A 24,848-nucleotide genomic window follows, 5' to 3' on the forward strand; every position below is an offset into this window, starting at 1 on the left:
TCTTCCACAGTTATATGCCACTTGGTATGGGAATCTTAAAAGCAGTGTTAATGTGTGAGATGTGCCATCTGTTGGAATAAGAAATGCAATTTATTTTATTACTACAAATGCTTGTAATGCATTATTTGTTGGAATGACTGAGACATATCTATTGGACAAACACACACTTTTCCTTTTATTAAGGTGGATTTTGTTGACTTAAAATTAATCTGATGTTCTCATAATTTTTTTTTACGTCTTTGTACACCACCATCCTATATCATTAGTGTTGCTCTGTTACTACAATATGGCAATTGGAAGTTGACTATCTCCTGGTCAACGTTAATATACTGCCTCTGCCTTTTTTCCCAGGAAGAACAACATGTGGTGATTCGAGTACTTCAATTTTTACATACACTCAGATATTTTCCTGGACTGTGGTCCTTCTTTAAAATATATAATCTGTTTCCTTCAGATATAATTAGTGCAAAGAGTTAAGATGTCTCAGTTAACTTTTTTAAATTGTGCATTGTCTTAAAGTAAAAGACAAAAACAAAACTATGAATATGAAAAATGTCAATGTTGACACAATAAATTAATTGTAGACATTCTATCTTGTCTTTCAGAAATGGTTGTTAAGTATGCATTGTGATTTGCATTTTTAATTGAGTATACTCTAGGGAGCAGAATTAGGTTCCATCCTTAACTCTTCCTTTTGCTTGTATTTTTTCCCAATCCACAGACCCTAATTTGGGATCCTGAGATGGTTCATCTTATGGTGGGGTGCTCTATCAGTGCATGCTCCCACCCAATCAACCTCCTGTCTTTGTTTGTTGCTGTGTAGTGTTAGCCAGGCTGCAGTCAAATGATGGAAAAGGGCAAAAGAAATAAAATAGAGAGTCTAATGACAGGTTTTCACAGTACCAATGTGTTCTTGGATTTTTTTTATGTCAAATGTCTAAATGTTTTTTTATGTTGTTTTATGGACTCTGCCTTTATTTAGTGTGCTTGTACCTCTTCTTGATTTTTGTGGTTGCCTGATTGTGATTTCCCAAAGTGTCTTAAGGTTGTCTTGTGCTTTTTCATAGACACTTCAGTACGAGATGGATTGCTAATCTTCTTCCTTCTTGTGGTTCCTGTTTTGAGTCTAATTGCTATCCTAGTCTTCAAGAGGAATGCAATAAAAGAAAAATGTTGCCAGAAAAAGAGTTCTAATCGATACAGGTGAGTCCAATGAAGCAAAGATCCCAAATTATGTAACTCTTTAAACCAACGAAGAGTTTGATTTCACACTAATTTTATGTTAATAAGAAATATATTCTAAGAATTCCTCAAAAGGCTGATTTATAATCCTCCAATTTTTTTAAACCTTTCCCCTATATTTCTCTTGGACAATAAGGTGGATCTTCCCCAAAGTGCAACCCTGTTGATAAGGAAAACAGTCCTACTCTGTTGGCACAAAAAGGCATGTAAACATGTGCCACCTGTTAAATGTGTGTATGATGTGTTTTATAAATAAATGAACACTGGAGCCTAACATAAACACTCACTGAATGTTGAAATTGCTTTTTTTAGCTATATATGCAGTTAGCAATTTTTGATAGATTAATAAAAAACTATTTAATTGAAAGTATATGTAATTTAAAGATACACTACCAGTCAAAAGTTTTAGAACACCTCATTTTTTTCCAGTTTTCCTTCAGATTTAATCAGTTGAAATGCAATGATTGACCTAAAATGATGATAAGGTTTATGACATTAAGGTTAGATAAGATTAGGTTAGCAAAAACTGAAAAAGGGAAATATAAGAATTTTACAAATGAGCCCTCTTCAGGGAACAACTAAAAGGTTACAAACTACAGATCTTCTTCAGCAATTATAGTAAATTAAGCCTTGCAAGCTGAAGCAAACAATTTGTACAGGTGTCCCAACTTCTGTTGATTACTTAACACCCCTCTGTCTGAGTTGAAACACAGTGTTACTATGCCCTCTGAAATACTATGTGGACAATATTCCAGTGATAATGGCAAGAAAATGGCAATTAACAAGTGAAATGAGACAGAGCATTATTACCGTTAGAAATGTAGGCCTTTCATTTAGACAAACTGCAAAAAAATCAAAATTTCAGTGAGTATGGTGCCCTGTACAATCCAAAGGCAATTGGAAACTGGAAGAAACTCTGATAGGAAAAGATCTGGCGGACCCAAAGTCACAACGCAATTAGAAGACAAGTTTCTTTGAGTCACCAGCTTTCGGGACAGGTGCTAACCTAAGTTTTAAATTTAAACCTCTGGTAGTTTACTTCTTACATTTTCACCATTTTAGGTAATTCATTGTATTTCAACTTATTAAATCTGAAGGAAACTGGAAAAAAACTGAGGTGTTCTAAAACTTTTCACCGGTAATGTATGTGAAATACTTTTGAGTCATCCATCTAGGTTAACCCAGGATGCTAACAGGGCTAAATCTACCCAGAATTAAAAGGGAAGTTTACCTATTTTGTTCTATAGATCCATTGCAGCATGTACAAGATTTTATAACCCTTTTTTGTATTTTTTATTTTAATCTGTTGCTTAGATTTTTAACAATCTGTATTTTTCTCCAAACTGCAAGTTATTAAAAGTGCTAAAATGTGCACTAACATACATTGTTTGCTATCATCAATATTACCCTTTGTAAAGATCTACTCTATATTACTTTAAGGCATCCTTTTTCATTCATAAAGGAGGTGGGTTGAAGAAGTGACTTTTATCATTGGCCTTCAAGCAATAAAAATCACATTAAACAGAAAATCCAATTTATCCAATATATTTTCCTAACTGGCTTGTTACTGCCTAATATATAACAGTAGAGTGTTGTACCATGTTAGCCATTGATTGATACAGGAGAAAGTAGGGTGAAATGACACCTTTTATTGGCTAACTAAATAGACTAAAAATGCAAGCTTTCGAGGCAGCTAAGGCCCCTTCATCAGGCAACCTTCCCAGATGAAGGGGCCTTAGCTGCCTCGAAAGCTTGCATTTGTAATAAAAGGTTTCATTTCACCCTACTTTCTCCTGCCTAATTTATGTCATATATGTTAAAATATATACAATAAAAATTGACATTTTTAATTTAAACTACATAAATGAGAATAATAATCAGTATACAAGGTATATTACATTTACTAGAAAGAATAAGATGTGTTTCTAAGGATAAGACTGATGTTAAAAAGTACTCTGTTCTTTTCTATTCAATATTCTTCTCCTCTTTAACAATATAGGGCAAAAACCCCAGAAGCAAACAGTGGGCCACAGACAAGACCGCCACCAAATAAGCCAAGCCAGAATACGGTAATGTTCTCTTTAATTCATTTTAACACATCGGCTTTCTTCCTGTCACAACATTTCACAAGCTAATTTTAGCAACGGCTTAAAACTGAGCAGAGACGTGATGTTTCAAAAACTTCATTTCGTTTACATTCAGTAGAACACTATAACCATTTACAAAAGCTGGCCATAATAAGGCAAAGAAGTTATAGATCTTGATCTATAGATATTGCTCAGATGAAAACAGAGTGTGCTGCTGCTCCACAGTGTTGTATTGTTGTAAGAATTTTACAATTCATGATATTTATAAACAGAGTGTGCTGCTGCTCCACAGTATTGTATTGTTGTAAGAATTTTACAGTTCATGATATTTATGTTTCTTTTTAGGGATGCTTATTTCTTCAGTCCACAACAGTCCAAAACATATAGTTCAGTTAATTGATAATTATAATTGACCCAAATTTGAATGTTTCTTTCTCTTTTTACATGTGCCCTATACTAACTCTATGCAGGCAAACATCTAATAGTAGGCTATGCAGGGGACCCCACAAAATCCATGTTTTAATAGCTATTAGCCTTCAGAGAATTATAAAAAAAAAATAAATGAATACAGACTTGGCAACATTCATCTGTGCAAAAATATTTATGTTCCCCTGTCCTGATTAGAATAGCCTCTATGGAGATATACACTCACTAACACTTACTGTACACATGCTGTCTAGAGTCTCTGTTCTCTTCTCTTTCTGAGATATCACTGAGCTACTTCATCCTTCCTGTTACTCTCTTTTAAAAAGTTAACTCAATCACTTTTGTTTAGTACAAGACAATTATCAGACTATGTAGGTTAATTTCCAAGAGAAGAACTTGTCTATGAATACTGTATACTGGCACTCCATGCAGAGTTGGTTCCTAACTTGCTTTGAGAGAAACATATTTTTAATAACATAATAAAAGTAATTCAGTTTAATAATAATTGGCTTTAAAGAATAGTGGTCATGAAGGAGTTTTTTTTTTTCTGTTCATACTTACTTTACTTAGTTGTTGTGCAAACTGTGCTAGCACATTCTCTAAATGCTGCTTGTTTAAGACGAGATCCATAACACAGAAAAACACTTTCTCTGCTATTCATGTAGTGCCATAAGTTGCCATAAATCCTGAGTAGCTATGAAAAAGAGAGAAGTTATAATTTGGATGAACAAATTTGGTAGAAAACACTGGAACAGTATGGAGTTCACATTCTTCTTACAAACCACCAGCCTCCTTACATTGCTCCAGGAAAATGTGTTTCAATTTTTGACTTTGTACAGTGTGAACATTCCCCTAGTGTCTGCGTGTGTCTTTCTCTGTGTACTAATACTTCACATGACGACTATGCCAATGTTCATATGTAAACTTGCCATGTAATGGACTGGTTCCTAAAGTTTCTGGGACTAGCTCTAGTTCTCTGTTATGGTAAACCTGAATCAACATATTTAGCAAATGTATAGATAGATGTGCATTTATCACAGAAGTGCAAACAGTCAATTGTGCTAGTTATACATTTATACAACTCATACTGAGCCTGATTACTTTAACTCAAAATTCAAGTGCAACCCATAGCTTATAAATGCTGTGCTCTTATTGATGATTAAGACAACTGCATACTCTCCTTGTGCTCAAGGGGCTTTGTACACAATTGAAGGAGATGCAATGTGTTGATTATTAAATTGAAAGTACACTGGCATGTTGCACTCAAAAAATTTAAATTAAAGTCTATAAAACAGAAGGATGTGTTTGTGCACTTAATAACTTTGACACTAAATGTTAATAATGTCCCCTGAAAGAGGGGCTTTATTTAGGTGCTTTATCTTTTAAAAACTGAAAGAAATACTAATTCAAACCTTATATAATTATCTGTCAATTTGAATAAGAAAAAAATCAGGATTATGATGGAAGCTTGGAAATTTGCCCCAAGTTAACAGAAATTTTGTTTACTACAGTCTGAATAAGTAATTGGATTTATTATTTCCACAGGTTATCCAAACTTCACAATCAGCTGTTTTTGATCCTTCAAAAGAGTAAGTACAAAACAGTTTTGCACAAAGGTTAATTTAATGGCTATCCCTATTTCTAAACTAAAACCTTAATTTAGAAAATAACTTAAATGAATAAAATATAATATTTAATGTTAATCAATATTTGAAACTTGATTTTTAGCTGTAATCTTTAATTGAGTAGAACTTTATTGCAATTTTAAGCCCTAATTATAAAAACCCCATGTTCTGTTTTTGTTAAAGATTTTTTTTTAAGTTAAGCCCATCCCATCTTTTTTTTTTTAAACAGTTTGTATACTGTACACCATAAGTGTTTCATGGCAGAACCTGCAAAATCCTAACACTGGTTCAACCATTCCAAAACAAATCTAAACTGTTGCTGCTGGGTCTTAGAACTTCTTTTTGTTCGGAGTGAATGGAATACCAGCAAGAAACCTGTGTAGTCCACCACAACATGGTAACCAGTGTGACTGGATAAAAAAATCTAGTCTAGTATGGAGAACAATAAAACTGTTAGCAAAGATGATATTATTTGTTTATTACGTAGCACAATATTTAACATAATAATAAAATTGCGTACAAGAAATTTAAGTTACAGCTCAATGCCAGATATCACAAAAGATAGCAATAAGACAAATGATGAAAATGAAGAATGTATTGTAATGAATTGTAACATACCAAATACCATACAGATACGTAAAGACAGATGGAAAGATCAATACGTTTGATAGAGAGTACTTGACAGATCTCTGAGGGGAAACTGACTTGATCCAGCAGCAACATACAACATAAAATGCCTACTGACATAGTGCAAGACAATAACAAAGTAAAGTGCAAATCAATACAAAAGTGCAGGTCCCATAACTAAACACACAGTATACCCAGTGCACATTTCATATATATTGCCTTTATATGGTGTCCATTACAAAATGTCCATTATACTGTAGCCGGCCCATGAGGTGAATAGACATTATATGGAATGATTCAGGCTGTGGACAAAAAAGCTCCAGTGGGGCCTTTTACCACAATGTGATATGATGAGCTAGTGGCTAAAGTTGCTTAAGGACAACACATAAGAAAAAGGGCAGCATGAGTTTTGCCATCATTTTATTCCCTGCAATTGTCTCCACTCAATCCACAGTAATGCTATAATACAGATGAAGTTTTTAATCAGCTAATATAGGAGTTTGGCATCCCATGATCTGCCTTCAGGAAACATCTATGGTACTCTGTTGGAGATAAATGAAAGACTTATTTTGCATCTTTCTTTCAATATACAGTAGATTTGAAACATGTGTACATATAATTCAGTAAATGTAGTATAATGATTAAGTGTAATTATGCATGATACATTGTATCACTTTTCTTTAATAATATTAAAGTGCATCTGGTAAAGAAACATCCTTTCTTTCTTCAGACATACTGCTTATGCTCCACGACACCCACCTCGGCCAGCAGCACCCCCAAGACCTTCAGGATTTAACCCTCATTATGAAATGAACATCCCAACTTGACAACTTGATAGAAAGACTGCTGTGTTTATATTACTCAGGGGTGAACTCAGAGAAGAGTACATGAAGTTCCTTCTTGAGAAATTGAAAAGACAAATTCTACAGTATACAATGCAATATGTCTTTACTATTTAATGTTTGGGAGGTGATGGTGTTTTATAGCACATGAGATTTTGGATATTCTCATAGTATATAAAGTGCATCTTAAATACACAATTCTAGGTTTTATCTTTTAACAGCTTTTGGAGGGGGAATTTTGTTTTTCCCTTAAAACTGGACTTGATTTCATTATGCAGCAATAGTACAGCATACACTGGAATGTTAAATACATGCATATAAACATTCTCAAACTTGCTTATTATAATGAAAAATGTCAATAATGAACAATGGCAATCACATATTTATGCTGCCTTTTGTACTGTGCAATATAAATTTATGTAATTTTTAAAACTGCTTAGGAAATAATACATATACTGCATTACATTAATGCAATTACAGTTTTTTTAACAGACTACACTGTACCGAATGAAATGGAACTGAATGATTGGTCATTTTCTGTTAAGTATACATTTTTGAAATTGTAATTAAACCTTCACTGTGTATAACTGTGTGCATTGTTTTAATTTGTATTTTTTTATACAGCATATTGGATTATTTCAGAATTTCTTTAAACTAAGAGCCCATTTCTAACTAATAATTGTAATAATAATAATACATTTTATTATATAGCACCTTTCCCATGCTCCTGGCGCCTTGTCCTGTAGTATACCCTAAAATGTGGAATAATGTTTTTAAACATTTACTTTAAATGTTCCAATAAAAAAGAGTAAGTCTCTTTCTGTCTTGGAATAACTGCATTTTTGGTTTGCATTGTACTCAAATTAATCTTTGATTTAATGGGTAACATTGTCCAGTTTGTTTAAATAGAAACCTTTAATGAACATCTTAACCCTAACCCTAGCTGGAGATTCTTACAGTTACCTTCCTTAACTATGTATTTCAAATGTTACACTAAAAAATAAAAGAAACAATATGCCTAATTTATTTTGAAAGAAGTAGTAACCTATTACTTTTTTTTTTAACTGACAAACTTTCCACACAATATGATTACTGTTTGCATTATACCATCTCCAAATGCATCCAAAAGGTACTTAAATCCTAGTTTTAAAATTGTACTTATAGTTCTTCCATGTTGAATTAAAATAAATGAATTAGCATCTTTAGATGATGTTGCAGAAGTATCTACTAAGTATTTAACCGAAGTAAAAACATTAATTACATATTTCCTTAAAGAGCCTTTAGAAATTATTTGCCTCCTTGTTTACTTTTTTCATATTTATGTATTCTGAATTCAAACATATCTTATGAAATATAGGCTCCTATTAAATTGCCACTGGTATATCATCCTGGATTGGTTGTCATTATACGTTAAAGAAATGTTCCTAGGATAGATTTTGGCCTTCATAATTCAAGGAAAATTGATCATTGGACATCAAAATACTGTAGAATATCCACAGGTAAATAAAAATTGTAATAATTATTCTAACATATTTTTGAATATTTAATTCAAAGTGTGGGTCAAAGGGGGGCCTAGTGTATTCCAGTGCCATTAAATGTAAAATAATAATAATAATAATTGATTTTAATTATATTAAACCAGTCCGGTATTAAACTGCAAATCATGTTGTTGCAACAAATACTCTTTTCATGCCACTCTGAAACTTGAAAAAAAGCCAGCTGTTGTCACAATAGAACTGTACACATTTTTTCAAAATAAATCTACTGCTAATATACTATATAATCTATGAGCTATTAATATATTAACTTACCAGCACTGTTGTGGGAAGCCAGTGTCATTGATATGGACCACAGTGTTAAAAATTCCCAAATGGTTATGCTGTTAGGAGCACAAGTCTGTTACTGAGAACAGAAAACTCAAAGAGAACAGGCTGTTCTCCAAATGTGCAACAAGAGCTGAATGATAATGGTCGAAAAAGTAACCAGCAAGTCATACAGTAATGGTATGCCAGAAATTAGCAAGCAATATGCTTCGAAACGAGAAGGTGTGTTCAGAAGCCCATCTAAAACCTAAACTTGAATACAAATAAAATATTCATTATTTAGAACGAGTTACATATTTCTTTTTTATGCACAGCGTGGAAATCAACTAGTGCTTCGCATCTGGAATTACTAAAAGATAACAGAAGTAGCCGATCAATGACACATCGTTTCTAATCGTTCCCATCAGTGGTTTACAACACAGTTTCCAGTAAATTATAATTCTGGGTTATAAACATTGGACCAGAAGCTCCTATATTGTTTTGTTTTTCTCCGTGCGACTCTTTATGCCCGAAAAAAAAGCAGAGTAACAGTGACTCTCAGATTCTCACTTGGTCCTCAACAGTAGGCGGAGCACTCGTCAGTCATATTTCAGTAAGCCAATCACCTGAAAGAATCTTATGTTCAGGCGGAACAATTCGCTGTCATTCTCAAACTAGCCAATCGCTTGAGAAGACGGGGAGAATTGCTTGTCAATCGTCATACTGTAAAGAATCCATTTGGAGAGTTGCTTGTCAATTATTTTAGTGCCCTAATCGGCTTTAACCAAGCGTAGAAATGGTCCGCCTCGTAATGTATCGTGCATCTAGGAAGTGGATTTGTGTTGACGAAGTGCTGCATTTCTGTTTAGTTACCGATTTACCCGTCTATGCTCTTTTGATGTTTTCACTCAGAAAAGCATGACCTTGTCTTTTCAGGAGTAAAATTTAATTGTTTCTATTTCGCAAACTTCGACTTTTTGAACATTAGCAGCACAGAGGTCTCTGCAACAATGCAGCCATCAGCAATTCTGTGTCTGTTATCCGGACTGCCGGCTGCCGGAAAGTCCACTCTTGCCCGGTGCCTAGTCAGTGCGCTTCGGAGCAGATCATGGCCATGTTTTTTAATTTCTTATGATGATATAATTCTCGAGGAAGCCTTTCCATCGGTGAATGACGAGACTGGTAGTCCGGATGAACAGGTTAGACGCTCAGCCTTATGATTGTATTGTGTCCGGAATGTAGGCGAATGGAATGCCCGAAAGTAACTTAAACTGGATCATGGATCAGCAAGGCCAAGCCAGCCAGGATGTTGATTCACAGCTTCCTTTCGGCTCTCGGGTACCTAACAAGCCAGCCCACCCGTAGTTAGAATTACCGGAGATTTAAAGCCTAGCCTGTTTTTGTAAATCGCCTTTTTCCAATACAAAGTTACATTCTAACGTGCAGATAACGCCCGCTGTTATAGTCCACCATACAGCAAACAAATTCACTAATCAAGCCCGTATTTTAAACAGGACTGTATCGTAAATTGTCATACAGATACTTGCAAGTATCTCGAGAAGTTTCCCCCCCCCCCAAAAAAATTCACCTTACAAATTAATTTAGTCATTTTCTGTAGTTATTGAAGGACAGAAATAGCATTTATGACTGTATTACTTTAGATTATTTTTGTATATATTTGAAATATTTGCATTATTTTGCTTTTGTGCCTAAAAGTGGATGATGCCACACCCCCTCGATGTCCAGTGCCATTTGCATCTGTGTCAACTTTTTTATGTTTTCTTGTGGATTTTTATCTTTTTAATACAATCTAGATAATGACATCAGATAGACTGACTACCTTATAATTAAACTAAAATATGCAGCTTTTTAACATTTTTAAACCTGCCAAGTTCAATCTAGGCTTGCAGGGGGGCTGGTTGTTCAAGTTAATCTTAACTTGAAACAAGACGTTGCAGTTTATAGTAGCACAAAAAGCAAGGTGCTTAAGTAAAGTATTCGGCTTAAGAGATCAAAAGGTCTTTGACTACAGTTTAAGTGAATCTTGCTGATATAGGGGTCCCATTTGACCAAACCTTGGAACATGTGAGTTTGAACCTTAAATGCTGCCAAAATGTTTGCTTCACTGGTTTGTGGAGGGGTTTAATCAAAAACAAAACTGGTTGTTGGAATCCTCAAAAAAAAAAAAAGTAAATGCCTCATAATATCTTGGATAAAGTGTTGCTGCTAATTATGATATCGACAGAATAACTTAGAAAAATGTTGAGAAAACAATTTCAGTGAGTAACAGCAACTTTAAAATATTGTCAGAAGATTTTTTTTTTCTTTTCCCTGCTCATAACAGTATTCTGATATAAATGTGTCCTTCAGTGTGGCACTCAGTACGATCCTTGACAACTGAAGTTATTAAATTATGTGGGGCTGCCAGGAAGCCATTTCATGAATGTGTAAACCTTCCATCCCTCTGAATTCTTCGTTACTCAGGGTCAGCACAATGAAGGTGTATCTAATTCTATTTACAGTCCTTTCCTTATCACACCCAATCTCTGAGTTCCACCTTATCCCTTTCACTTTTACGACTTCTGTTCTACATGATCTGTTCTGTTATCCCCACACATTCTTCTTATCTCTTACCTTCAATTCTTTCAGTCTCCCTCCTGATTGTTTATCCTAAGTTTTGGCACCATGCAGCATTGCTAATGTCACTGGCATCTTGTATATTTCTGCTTTTATCTTGGTAGCTATATTTTGTCACAGAGTATTCTGTTATATTTTCTATCGTTTTTCCATCCCATTTCAATTTTCTGCCTACTTTCCACTTCTCAACTGCCAATCCTTTGAAGCATTGATTCTACTTAAAGAGTTTGATCTAAACATCTTTATATGATTTCCCTGCAGAAGTTCTCCCCAGTTCTATAATTACAATTCCAGTTCTTTACTTGTTCCACGGCATGACTCAAGATTATCTGCAAAAAGCATTAACCACTGAGACTTTTTCTTCACTTTGTGGCTGATCTCATCTACTACTATTATAAATAATAATAAGTCAGTGTTGGACCCACTTTCACACTTGCATACATAGTTTTAATGAGTCAGACTGTATGGACTGCTCAGGTTCCTCTTTCCTATTATCTGCAAAAAGCATTAACCACTGAGACTTTTTCTTCACTTTGTGGCTGATCTCATCTACTACTATTATAAATAATAATAAGTCAGTGTTGGACCCACTTGCATACATAGTTTTAATGAGTCAGACTGTATGGACTGCTCAGGTTCCTCTTTCCTTTTCAAGCTGTAACAGATCTCTTACCTTGGCACTTAATCATAGGCTTTCTCAAGGCCTACAAAAGAAACCCTTCTCTCTATTTCTGCATTACACTAAATTGTTTATATTTTGACAGTTTTTATTGCCTCCATAATATTTGTTGTTGCATAATTATATTAATGTTATGTATATTATGCACTGAAATGGAGTAAATAGATTAAATAATAAATTATACTCCTATTCTGTGTTGCTGTGATGAGCTGTTGGCATCTCCTGATTTAAAAAAAAAGTGTGCTCATAAAATTAACTCATGAACACGTTGAAAATCACTATAAAAAGGTTTGTAACAACAAATATTTTTGTGTGCTTTGTTTTTAATAGTCCAGTTGGAAATTACATAGACAGAAAGTTCTCCTGTGCCTGGAACATTTCTTACAAATGCTGAACAAGACGCCTCACGCACTGTGCTCTCCGATTGAAGATGATGTCATTTGGAAGCGATTTATGTGCTGTCTAAAGCATGAAGATGGACAATCACCGTCTGCATCAATTAACAGTGAAATCCTTCCAGATTCTCTTTGCATGCAGTTTTTAAGAGCACCACTTGTTGTTTTAGATGATAATTTTTACTACCCGAGTATGCGATATGAGGTTTTCCAGCTTGCAAGAAAATGTAAGTTTTGACATACTCTTCCACTAAGAAGTTAAAGGTAGGAATACTACAAAAGTGTTAAGACCCTAAAACCATGAAATCCAAAAATTAACAGGTCATAATTTTAAATTTGCTAGATGACTATGAATAAATTGCTGGTGTTTTTTGTATAAGCATTATACACAATTTGATAATATACAGTATGTATCTGAATCATGTCGCATTTTTAGTTTCACTCATGTGTCACGTGCAATACTAAACATGTTATGACCGGATTTCTAATCTGATTTTCTTCATTCAGGCAGAAAGATGTACAGGTTAGGTGAACTGGCAACTCTTTATTGTCTTCAGTGAGTGTACAGTCATGTGAAAAAGTTTGGGAACTCCTCTCCGCCTGCATAATAATTTACTTTCAACAAAAAAGATAACAGTGGTATGTCTTTAATTTCCTACAGACATCTGAGTACTGGGGTGTTTTCTGAACTAAGATTTTTAGTGAAGCAGTATTTAGTTGTATGAAATTAAATCAAATGTGAAAAACTGGTTGTCCAAAAATTTGGGTCCCCTTGTAATTTTGCTGATTTGAATGCATGTAGCTGAGCAATACTGATTACTTGCAACACCAAATTGGTTGGATTAGCTCATTAAGCCTTGAACTTCATAGACAGGTGTGTCCAATCATGAGAAAAGGTATTTAAGGTGGTCAATTGCAAGTTGTGCTTCCCTTTGACTCTCCTCTGAAGAGTGACAGCATGGGATCTTCAAAGCAACTCTCAAAAGATCTGAAAACAAAAATTGTTCAGTATCATGGTTTAGGGGAAGGCTACAAAAAGCTATTTCAGAGGTTTAAACTGTCAGTTTCAACTGTAAGGAATGTAATCAGGAAATGGAAGGCCAAAGGCACAGTTGCCAGGTCTGGCAGGCAAAGAAAAATACAGGAGCGATATGTGTGCAGGATTGTGAAAATGGTTACAGACAACCCACTGATCACCTCCAAAGACCTGCAAGAACATCTTGCTGCAGATGGCGTATCTGTACATCGTTCTATAATTCAGCGCAATTTGCACAAAGAACATCTGTATGGCAGGGTGATGAGAAAGAAGCCCTTGCTGCACTCACGCCACAAACAGAGTCGCTTGTTGTATGCAAATGCTCATTTAGACAAGCCAGGTTAATTCTGGAACAAAGTGCTTTGAACTGATGAGACAAAAATTGATTTATTTGGTCATAACAAAAGCGCTCTGCATGGCGGAAGAAGAACACCTGCTACCTACTGTCAAACTTGGTGGAGATCCATCATGCTGTGGGGCTGTGTGGCTAGTTCAGGGACTGGGGCCCATGTTAAGTCCAGGGTCGGATGAATTCAACCCAGTATCAACAAATTCTTCAGGATAATGTTCAAGCATCAGTCACAAAGTTGAAGTTATGCATGGGGTTGGATATTCCAAAAAGACAATGACCCAAAACACAGTTCGAAATCTACAAAGGCATTCATGCAGAGGGAGAAGTGCAATATTCTGGAATGGCTGTTACAGTCCCCTGACTTGAATATCATCGAAAATCTATGGGATGATTTGAAGCAGGCTGTCCATGCTCGTCAGCCATCAAATTTAACTGAACTGGAGAGATTTTGTGTGGAAGAATGGTCAAAAATACCTCCATCCAGAATCCAGACACTCATCAAAGGCTAGAGGAGACGTCTAGAGGCTGTTATATTTGCAAAAGGAGGCTCAACTAAGTATTGATGTAATATCTCTGTTGGGGTGCCCAAATTTATGTACCTGTCTAATTTTGTTATAATGCATATTGCCTATTTTCTGTTAATCCAATAAACTTAATGTCACTGCTGAAATACTACTGCTTCCATAAGGCATGTCATATATTAAAAGGAAGTTGCTACTTTGAAAGCTCAGCCAATGATAAAAAACATCCAGAGAATTAAGAGGGGTTCCTAAACTTTTTCATGTGACTGTATGTTTGTGTACAAAGCAGTGGACTGGCACCAGGTCCAGAGTTGTTTTCAACCATGTGTCCAGTACTTGCAGGACAATGTGTTTTCTATGGAAGATTATTTGTGCCAAAATTGAATGCAATCCAACATGTTAACTACATCACAATTCAATGCATATGCATGTGGTGCTTTTAATTGTGGCATTGTTTAATTGCGTCATAAATGAAAACATACCAACCAAATGATTGATTGCTTTTTAATATAGCAAACAATTTTTATGTCAGTTTAAAATGCAACACAAAAGCAAATTGTATTTTAATTGATGTCCATAGGTGGTTTGTCATAACTAAAAGCACATGCAATGCATTTTAGTCAGCGTCTTCTCAGAGTGTATTGCATTTCGATTCACGACCATGCGTCCAGTTAGTCTAATTGCCATTTTTGTCAATCAAAGTTGTCATTAATCGACAAGAGTATGAATACCCCAAAACATGTAACTGGTATGTTTTCATTTTCAACACACTTTCATGAGTAAAGAGAAGATTTCGAGCTGTTGGTTTTAGGAGTTGAGCGGAAGTAAAAAAAAGCTACTATTAAAATAGTCAAATGTTTCAGAACACTCCTGCATTTCTAGTTTTTATTGACATTTATGCATTTTAATACCTCAGTGCATTCTGTAATTAAAGCATAGAAAGTGAGACATGCTAACTTTGATTACTATTAATCTGCGCTTGAGACTGTTGTCTTGTGAAGTGCCTGTCACACAAGCTGTTGACTCTCAGAAACTCGTGTTCTGATTCTGTTGTATTTTTGGGCCTGCCAGACCTCTCCCTGTCAGAGTTAGCTTACAAGTTCCTTTTGATGATGTATGAAACTGCATTCACTGATATCTTGGCTTTCTTTGCAATTTCTTTAAAGGAAAGACCTACACTTTTAGGGGTTATAATCATCTGTCTGTTTTACTTTGTTAACTGCCTGTTTCTTGACATTTTGATAGCAATATACAATGCAATATTTTCCAAATAAAGTTTCAGAGGATGTAGCAACACAGTTTGTTCCAACACTGCTTTTATAAAGAGAGAGGGTTTGTAAGTAATCTAACAAAACTTGGGACACCTGTAGGAATAATTTGCTTCAACTTTCAAGATTGAATTAACTTCCATTGGTGCAGAGCAGCTGTAAATTGTTAACCAATTACTTGTTCTTTGAAAAGGGCCTTTTAATATTATGCTAAAAATCACATTATTTTTCTGTAAACTTTTTTTTTTAGCAGTTTACCACTTCCCTTTGTACTGGTTTAAGTAATTTACTGGAGTTGAACTGCTTAAATTTCAATAAAAACTGGAAAAATTGAGGGGTTCTAAAACTTTTGAGTGGTAGTATATACAGTATGTATAATGTGTGTGTGTGTGTGTGTATATATATATATATATATATATATTTAATACGCTAAAAATCACATATTACAAAAATATATTTTAATAAATATACATATATAGTTTTTGTTATATAATATGTACTATCTATATATATATATATATAATTCACTAAGGCAAGACAACCATGGAAAGCACGCCGGAAGGGGCGTGGATTCACTAAGCCGCCAACAAGTGAGACACCTATGGTGCACGCAGGAAGGAGCCACGCCCACCAACTCCAAGACCATTGGATACGACGACAACTCACAGAGCCACGCCCACCAACTCGGACGCGCGACACAGAAAAACCGGCGCCATTTATATTCGCTGTCGTAGAGGTCACATGCAGCTCCGACCCACGCTGACTGTTAATAGAGGCATGTTTCTCGTGGAGGTGAATCGCCATATGCGGCGTGTAAAACTGTTTGCGAGGGGTATCCCATGGGATCCTTAAAACGTTCCTTTACAACTGAGGTTAAAACACAATGAAGTGAGCAGTCTTTAAAAAATGAGTTTTCGGTTACGACGCACGACCGCGTGCACTATAGGAAACTGTTTTACACGCTACATACAGCAATTCGCATCCACGACAAACATGCATCTTCTTAGATACTCCTGCACTTTGTACACACCCCCCTCCCACCGTGGTTGGGTGTCTTGGTGGATTATATATAGAAAGGCAGGCAAAACCGCACAGAGCGAAGAAAAGTCTACGTGAGTCACAGGTGCATCTGGACTGTACAAAGACGACACATGAGCAGGCAGTGTATACTGAACGAGAAATCAGCACCGCATGACGGAGGGAGCGGAGTGGATGTCCTTCTCCTCTCCTCCCGTTCCACCCTGAGCGCTGCACGGACGATTGTGTGTTGGTTTGTTCCGTGCATTGGTTAAAACCCAATGAAGGAAGCAGTCTTTAAAAACCAATAAGCCCTGTGCCTCTGTTTCATTACCGTCTCACCTGCTTCACCAATGCAGGCCCCGCAACAGGCGATCCGGCGGCATCATTCCCATGACCCGGGCAGCCAACCGGGTAACCAAAGTCTTTGGGTTCAGGGGGGAGTATGGTTACAAAGCTGAAACTTAAAGGAATTGATGGAAGGGCACCACCAGGTGTGGAGCCTTCATTTGACTCAACACAGGAAACCTCACCCGGCCCGGACACGGACAGGATTGACAGATTGGTAGCTCTTTCTTGATTCTGTGGGTGGTGGTGCATGGCAGTTCTTAGTTGGTGGAGCGATTTGGCTGTTTATTTCCGAAAATGAACGAGACTCCCGCCTGCTAAATAGTTACATGACCCAACAGCGGTCGGCGTCCAAATTCTTAGAGTGACAAGTGACTTTCAGCCACGTGAGATTGAGCATTAACAGGTCTTTGATGCATTTGTATGTCCGGTACTGCACGCGCGCTACACTGAATGGATCAATGTGTGTCTACCCGGCGTGGGTAAGCCGTTGAACCCCATTCGTGATGGAGACCGTGGCTTCCAATTCTTCCCCACGAACGAGAAATTCCCAGTACGTGCTGGGCATACGCTCGCACTGATTACGTCCCTGCCCTTTGTAAAGCCCCCCATGGTCGGGTGACTTGGTGGATTATATATAAAAAAGCAGCCGGAACCGCAAAGAACAATGAAAAATTAACGTGGAAACCAACTGAGGCGGTGTTTGGAAAATTAACAGTCAACATGACTCACAGGTGCGTGTGGACTGTACACAGACGAAAGCGACTCAGGTAGGGAGTTGGGGGCGGGCACATAAGCGGCAGTGCGTACTGAACGAGCGCCGTTGAACCCCGTCCTTCGCTTTGGAAGGAGAAAGCGTGACGACGCTCCTCCGGTTTTCAGTCACGGACAATTGTATGTTGGTTCGTAGCGTGCATTGTTGCAATGTTACTTTTCTTGGTGGTTTATTAAATTATGGATTTTTCAAATGTTTATTTTTTCCTCTGTGCTTAAAAATCATTTAAAAAGTGGCCTGATTATGCGGCGTATGCTACGCCGCGGGTTGACTAGTTTATAATATTTTTATGAAATATTTTTTATAACCAAGTTCTATCCATCTACTTTCCAACTAGCTTAGTTCTACACAGAGTCACAGAGGCTGGAAGAGAGGGTGGTAATAGACATTCAAGCAGAGTCCATTGAGTAGCTGCAGAAATACATGTATCGTATGCGTTACTCAGTTCTTCATGTGATAGAGTCTTGCTTTAATATTGAGTTCATGTTGAATGTCAAACAGATAGGTGGTAATGATCAAAGATCTGCCAAACATGTAAAAATACTTTGCACAGGTTGAACTGTGAAAATTATTATCTGTACTTAGCAAAATTGATTTCAGATGTTGTAAAGAAGATTTTAAGATGCTTTTTTTTTTTGGATAATTAAAAGTTTTAGGTGCAGTGGTCAATGACTCTTGTATTTTATTTCCTTGGACACTAAAATAGTGATATACTTTTTTCCCTCATAGATTGCTTAGGTTTCTGTCAAATACATTTGGACTGCCCTTTGGAATTGTGTCTGAGAAGAAATCGGCATAGAGCAACTCCATTGCCTGATGATGTTATCATCGCCATGTCAAACAGAATTGAATCTCCGAATCCAAACAAAAATTCATGGGAGAAGAATAGCTTGGTGGTGACCACAATGGACTTTATTAAGGATAAAGATATGTAGGTCAACTTCCAAGAGTTCTAACACCTTGACAAGGTGTTGTCATCAAATTGCTTAAAATATTTCTTATGACTTCTGCAGTCAGGGTCCCTTTCAGTTCTGAATTATTCACATCTAATTTAAATGGATCATGTTCTAATATTAACAATATTATTTATATGTATTAATTTATATTTATATATTTATATTTATAAATTTATATTATACATTTTTATAAATGTATTTATATTTTTAATTTAGTTTTAAATATATGTTGTAATAAGATGCCTTTTTTGTGTGGTATATAGCATTGATTCATCCATCCATTTTCCGAACCTTCATCATCCTGTTTTACACACACAAATATCCAAAGCTAACTAGTATACAAACCAACACTACATAGGAAGTGCATCTGTTGCCAGGTAAGCTAACACACACACACTCATTCAGATACCCTAACATGCATGATGTAGGGATGTAGCAATAACTAAACTGTCAAAAAATAGAGTGCTGAAATTGCATGGATAACTTCCAGCTGTCTATTCCCGAGTAAACTAATGCAAACACATACATACACACACTTTCTCAGCCAGTTTCTGGGGTGTGTCAGGAAAAACACTGGCAAGCAGTGGAGTGTTGAAATCATAAGGATAAGTTCGAGCTGCCTGTTGTCCTGCAATGAAAAAGAAAGTGGGTTCAAAAATGGAAGGATAGGCTGAGGAATGCTAATCTACAGGGCTGATTTGAAGTTGCAGTTGTTGTCTTTAAGACTTTTAGTCTATCTTTAACCATATTAATAATTTTTAATCTAATTTATAAAGCTGCTGATTACATTATTTTCAGCACACTGACACAACCCTAGTACATATGTGTGCGTATACATGTATTTTTTTTTTTTTTTACTTTTTTTAGAAATACTATAATGGCATTATTTGAAAATGCCATGAACAATCCACCATTACCACATGAAGATGATGCAGGACAAAAGGTACAATTATCAAGACACCTTTCTCTAAAATATACATAGTTCTGTATTTTATTTTATCTGTTATAAATGGTCCTCGATTTTTACCACTGAAAGTAGTCTTTACTCTTGTTTAAAATGTAAAAGAGGGTATCTTTTTCATTTGTATTGCTTTCAAACATTGATCATTACAATAATTCCTTCCTAATTCCTTCAGACACTATTCCAGAAGCTGCCCTTGGTCTTGCCTAGTGCAATGGGTAAACAGTTTCTTGTGATGCGTTCGTAATTTGTCTTTTATAAAATATATTTACTAAATTACATAGACTTAGTAAATTTGATGTCATAAAATAATGTATGTAGTCTGTTAATGTTCTGAATAGATTCTTTGAATGAAATCAAATATATTTGCTTTAATATTCCTGCATGCTGCTGTATTTTACTAAACTTTGCCTTATTAATACAGGAAGCAGATCGTATATGCTGTGCCTCCAGCCTTGTTCACCAAACTGATCGGGCATTGCGTCATGTGGTATCCCAGGCTATGAAGACAGCTAAAGGTTCCTTGAGTTTATTTTTATCCTGCTATTCTTTTTTGGCATTCTTACATTAGCATAATATACAGTATAGAATGTTAGTATTTCTGTTTATAAGCGGATATTTAGCTGGTAGTAATTTATTGAGATTTTTGAACAGTTTGACGCCATTTTATCTTAAATGTATATTTTTCTTGGTACATTCATCCATCCATCCATTACCCAACCCACTATATCCTAATTACAGGGTCACGGGGGGTCTGCTGGTGCCAGTCCCAACCAACACAGGGCGCAAGGCAGGAACAAATCTACGGGCAGGGCGCCAGCCCTCCACAGGGCACACGCACACCCACACACCAAGCACACACTAGGGACAATTTAGGATCGCCAGTGCACCCAAAATTCATTACTCTAATATAGCATAATGAAAAATCTCGACAACATCCTTTTTAGAAGAAAATTAAATGCGATATGATTCTCAAGCCTGAGTAGACAGTAGCAATGTAATGCAGGTCTAATAATATGTTGCAGAAGAGAGTAAAATTGCAGCTATAGCAGATGCCAAGGAGAAAACAACACAAATATTAAAAAAAAAAATAATAAATTATCTTCAAAACTGAGCAAACGTTAGGAAAACTTGTTTTTATTTATAAGAGCGTAGAGTCAATCAGTCAGTCATCATCCAACCCACTATATCCTAACACAGGGTAACGGGGGTCTGCTGGAGCCAATCCCAGCCAACACAAGGTGCAAGGCAGGAACAGATCCCTGGGCAGGGCACCAGCACACCACAGAGAGTGTAGAGTGGAAAAAGAAATATTAAATACAAGATGAATGACACTGTCTTTGGAAAGGATTTATAATTTTCACCAACATTCTTGGTGGACCTTGTGGAAAGATAGACCCAGGGGACTGGGCAGGGTAGGAAAGCTGTCTAGACAGGGTGCCAGCCCACCTCAGATTTATATTGGGGCTCAATCTGTGGCACATAATCAGCCACAATTTTTCTTTGTGGTTAAGTGAATCCCTATCTCTAACCCTAACCCTCTCACCCCACAATGTTTAGAAATGTTTTCCTGTAAAGTTAAAAATCAAATTTTGCAAAGTGATGTTTTATTCTTAGCATATATGGCAGTTATATGATGGTAAGGATTCACAGTCTTTCTGATTAACGATCATAGCAGATAATGTGTCTTTTTTTCTCAGCCTGAAAGTCACAAACTGATAAAAATATTGTTTTATAGGCCAATAACATGTATTTTGTTTTTCAAACAAGATTGGTTTCATGTCAGTAAAGCAGGGCTAAATTTATAAAAAAAAATCTGGTAGTAATAGACTATCAGTGTATTTTGGTGTGATTGTCTATATTTAAAATATTGTCACAAGAAGTTAAACAAAGCATGAACTCATTTACTAGTGTGACAGATGGCAGGAATGGACTAGCATCCTGGCCAGGATGAACTCCGTACCCACTCCTGGGAAAGGAGGCTAGTATAGTGGATGAAAAGAGGGAGAAAGCCTTCAGAGACTGTATGTTCCCCCAAAGTGGCATCATTCCTGGACTGGCTTACCCATACACATACCCACGTGACATGCTTGGAACTGTAGTCTGATGGGGTAATCCTGCTGGGCTCTGCCCGGAGGAGCTGCAGGAAATGGCCATCCTTCTTTTGTGGGACTTTTGTCTGACCCAGAAGTTCCTCCTCCATGCAGTGTCCTGACATTGGATGCCTTCCCGGGTCTTGCATAAAAGCTGTCACTTTTTCTCATTTGGGGAGTTGGTATTGGGAGGAGGTGGACAAGGCTTGCTGGATTGAAGAGAAGAAGCTAGTACAATAAATAGTTAGTACAATAGGACTTCACCATCAATATAATCTTCTCTCACAACTTTACCTAAAATCCATTTCTTATATTTCACATTCATGCTGACTTTTTCTCAATACATTTTATCAGTGTTGATTGCTATGGTGATATTTAGCAATGATCACATTACTTTTTTATTTATATAGCTTAACTCATTTTCTTTGCTGTTAATATGCAGGTAACCAAGCATCTTCACGAAATCTGAGATCTCTTGCTGAACAACTTCACAAATTAAAAGAAAGCCTTTTGGATGATCTAAGACATGGACACTTAAGAGGCAGGGGGGTCAACCTGAGATCTATGGATGAAGTGGTGATAGAGGCTACTGATATGTTTGAACGAGAAACAATGAACATTGTAAGCAGAGACTGACATTTCAGAATTGTTTTTTCTCCATGCTGTGTGTTTCCCTATATATTTGACTGGAACTACAAACCAAGGAAGGATGCACAATACCGTACATCTATGCACTAGTCCTGTTTAAGGCATGCCAGCTTGACTGGCTGTAAGGTCAACAAGGAAGTAGCTGGCATTGAGAAGAGATGCAGTACTTTTTTGAAATACTTTTAATTTTGGGCAAATAAACAATTATGGATGCAAAGTAGACAATGACTTTGATTTAAAAAGTTGGTCTGGAAATGAGAGAAGTGGGAAAAATAGTGTCCATAAATGGATGTATGGCCACTATAAAAACTGGATGAATTAAAAAGATACCACATATTATGGATTTGTGATTTAAACCAAAGAGTATGTGGGAGGATGCTGCTAAGTGTGTTAAGGTAGAAAAAGTATGCATGCTGAGTACGCATCATACGCCCTGTTCTGTCATCAGGAATGGAAACCATTTGAACGACACTCTGCACACCTCACCTGCTCATGATCCACTGTGTATAAAAGTTGACTTGGTAGTTTAATAATTGGTGGACATTTATTGTGAGTTTATTCTCCTGAATAACACAGTGAATGCATGTTAGCAACTGTGTTTCTTTTGAGTGGTATTACAGGGAGATTCACTTGAAAGAGGCCCCAAATATTCTGTTGCAAGTTCTGTTAGGATGAAGCAGTTCGAACCAAAAAAATATGGTATATACCTTGACGTATGTGTAATCGATTACATTACATGCAATGCTGGAAGTGGTTTCCATTTCCTGCCAGACACATTTCAACGCAGCGCTCCATGTTCCTGAACTTATCAGCAAGTGTCGTGGGGGGGAATAGCAGCAATTTCACGTTGGATGTTTTCCTTCAGATCTTCCACAGTGCAAGGCTTGTTCCAATAGACTTTTCCTTTCAACATAACTCACAGGAAGAAGTCAGGTGGTGTCAGATCTGGCGACTGTGGTGGCCAAAGCCCCTTTGAAATTACCCTATTGCCAAAGAAGGACTCAATTTCTGCCATGCTCCTTGCCAATGTGTGGCACATTGCTCCATCTTGCTGGCAGTAACCTTTCGTTAACTCATGATCATCCAGTTGATTCTGACATCGCTTAAACGAATTGGTGACACAATAGGTTCTCACCTTGAAGACGTGCTGCTCAAACTTCAAGGGGCCAAGAATTCTGACATAGATGCCGCATTGGACTGTGTCGCTGACGATGAAGTATCTACCTTATTGCTGCATGTCGGCACTAATGATATTCATTTACAGCAATCAGGTATTAAAGAGGAACTTCATCTCTCTATGCACCAAAGCTAAAAGAAAATGTCGGAATTTTGTTGTATCTGGCCCCTTACCAAGATTATATAGAGGGGGTGGGATTTATAGCATATTGCATATATGGCGTGCAAATAAAAGCATAGCGTTTGTGAACAATTGGGATGATTTTTCAAAACAGATGGTCTTCATCCTAACTGGAGGGGATCTTATGTATCATCCCAAAATATGGCAGCAAAACTGCCTGGTTGACTGATTAGGCCACCATCCAGGCCGCAGTCATGTGATCTTAAATCACAGGCTGTTGTTTATCCCACCTGTTACTATCCTGAAGCTGTTACCCATAATCCCTGTTGTGGGACATCCAGTAAATTTAATTTTGATGCAAACCTTAAATTACCTGATAACCAAAAAATAAGGTGTATAATTAGACCAAGGGATAAAACCAGACCCTCCACCAGGGGCATCTGTAATAAAAAAATTACTTCAAATTAAAACAAAAAATATATCACCAGTTCAGAAAGAAGCATGCAGTTTTAAATGCTGCTTATTGAACATTCACTCTGTTGGCAGTAAAGCTGTTTTGGTAAATAATATTATATTAAGTACAAAATCTGATCTGTGTCTTCTCACTTAAAAACACGGCTTAGTAAATGTGACACTGTTCCCCTAGCTGAGGCGTCACCAGATGGATACTCGTTCCTTCATAAGTCTAGAGATTCTGGTCGAGGAGGAAGCCTTGAAATAATTCATTGTAACAAAATGCAAATCGCGTCTAAAAATTTAGGTGACTTTACATCCTTTGAGGTATTCATTTTAAATATTAAAACAGATTCCAACACAATTATAGTGCTAGTCTACAGACCACAAGGGCCATATTCATTGTTCATGACTGAATTTAGCAACCTTCTATCTGATTTGGCTATAAATTATGATCATGTAGTTCTGATGGGGGATTTTAATGTACACATTGATGTGGAAACTGACACTTTTAGCAAATGCTTTACTTATTTGTTAAATTCAGTAGGATTTTGTCAGATTGTCAAAGGTCCAACTCATAATCATAACCACACATTAGATTTACAGTAATTATAACTTAGAAAGTTGAAATTCAAAATTTAAATATTACTCCATTAAATGAAGTTATTTCCGATCACTTCTTAATTACATTTGATTTAGTCCTGCCCTTGCCAACGCACTCACAGTTTAAAACAAAGACGGTGTGACATCTAGATTGTAAA

The 24,848-nt window shown here is 36.5% G+C and overlaps 2 protein-coding genes and 1 long non-coding RNA gene across 4 annotated transcripts in view; 2 read left to right on the forward strand and 1 right to left on the reverse strand.

The window, feature by feature from the left end:
• zgc:174164 (uncharacterized protein LOC570656 homolog) overlaps window positions 1-7,461 on the forward strand; it is an 80,094-nt gene extending 72,633 nt beyond the window's left edge. Inside the window, exons 19-22 of the mRNA XM_039769401.1 lie at window positions 1,068-1,203; window positions 3,242-3,311; window positions 5,301-5,344; window positions 6,738-7,461. Coding sequence (XP_039625335.1) covers window positions 1,068-1,203; window positions 3,242-3,311; window positions 5,301-5,344; window positions 6,738-6,834 — 347 coding nt within the window. The 3' untranslated portion in view covers window positions 6,835-7,461. The remainder of the gene's footprint in view (window positions 1-1,067; window positions 1,204-3,241; window positions 3,312-5,300; window positions 5,345-6,737) is intronic.
• The window catches only part of LOC120539405, a 29,827-nt gene extending 20,557 nt beyond the window's left edge, over window positions 1-9,270 (reverse strand). The window contains exons 1-2 of the long non-coding RNA XR_005635611.1: window positions 8,661-9,270; window positions 4,317-4,449 (exon numbers count right to left, since the gene is read on the reverse strand). This is a non-coding gene — a long non-coding RNA (uncharacterized LOC120539405). The remainder of the gene's footprint in view (window positions 1-4,316; window positions 4,450-8,660) is intronic.
• A 109-nt stretch (window positions 9,271-9,379) lies between these two features.
• On the forward strand, window positions 9,380-22,673 carry LOC120539395 (L-seryl-tRNA(Sec) kinase-like). Of its 2 annotated transcripts, none has more exons than XM_039769414.1 (6): window positions 9,380-9,850; window positions 12,298-12,589; window positions 18,409-18,610; window positions 19,503-19,578; window positions 20,021-20,114; window positions 22,132-22,673. In XM_039769414.1, exons 1-6 carry the CDS (start codon window positions 9,662-9,664, stop codon window positions 22,323-22,325), a joined length of 1,047 nt encoding a protein of 348 aa, XP_039625348.1. In that variant the 5' UTR covers window positions 9,380-9,661; the 3' UTR covers window positions 22,326-22,673. The 2 variants fall into 2 exon arrangements, with proteins under 2 accessions (XP_039625348.1, XP_039625357.1); XM_039769423.1 differs by lacking the exon at window positions 9,380-9,850 and adding an exon at window positions 9,857-10,736.
• The last annotated feature ends 2,175 nt before the right edge of the window (window positions 22,674-24,848 follow it).

Source organism: Polypterus senegalus, chromosome 1 (assembly GCF_016835505.1).
Source record: "Polypterus senegalus isolate Bchr_013 chromosome 1, ASM1683550v1, whole genome shotgun sequence".
In the NCBI taxonomy this organism is placed as follows: domain Eukaryota; kingdom Metazoa; phylum Chordata; class Cladistia; order Polypteriformes; family Polypteridae; genus Polypterus; species Polypterus senegalus.

Bases quoted from the DNA above. Each gene is read 5' to 3' on its own strand.
- LOC120539395 (XM_039769414.1), top strand. From the start codon at position 9,662: ATGCAGCCATCAGCAATTCTGTGTCTGTTATCCGGACTGCCGGCTGCC. The intron at 12,590-18,408 runs GTAAGTTTTGAC...TTTCCCTCATAG, and splicing joins TTTCCAGCTTGCAAGAAAAT to ATTGCTTAGGTTTCTGTCAA. The intron at 20,115-22,131 runs GTTCCTTGAGTT...GTTAATATGCAG, and splicing joins GGCTATGAAGACAGCTAAAG to GTAACCAAGCATCTTCACGA.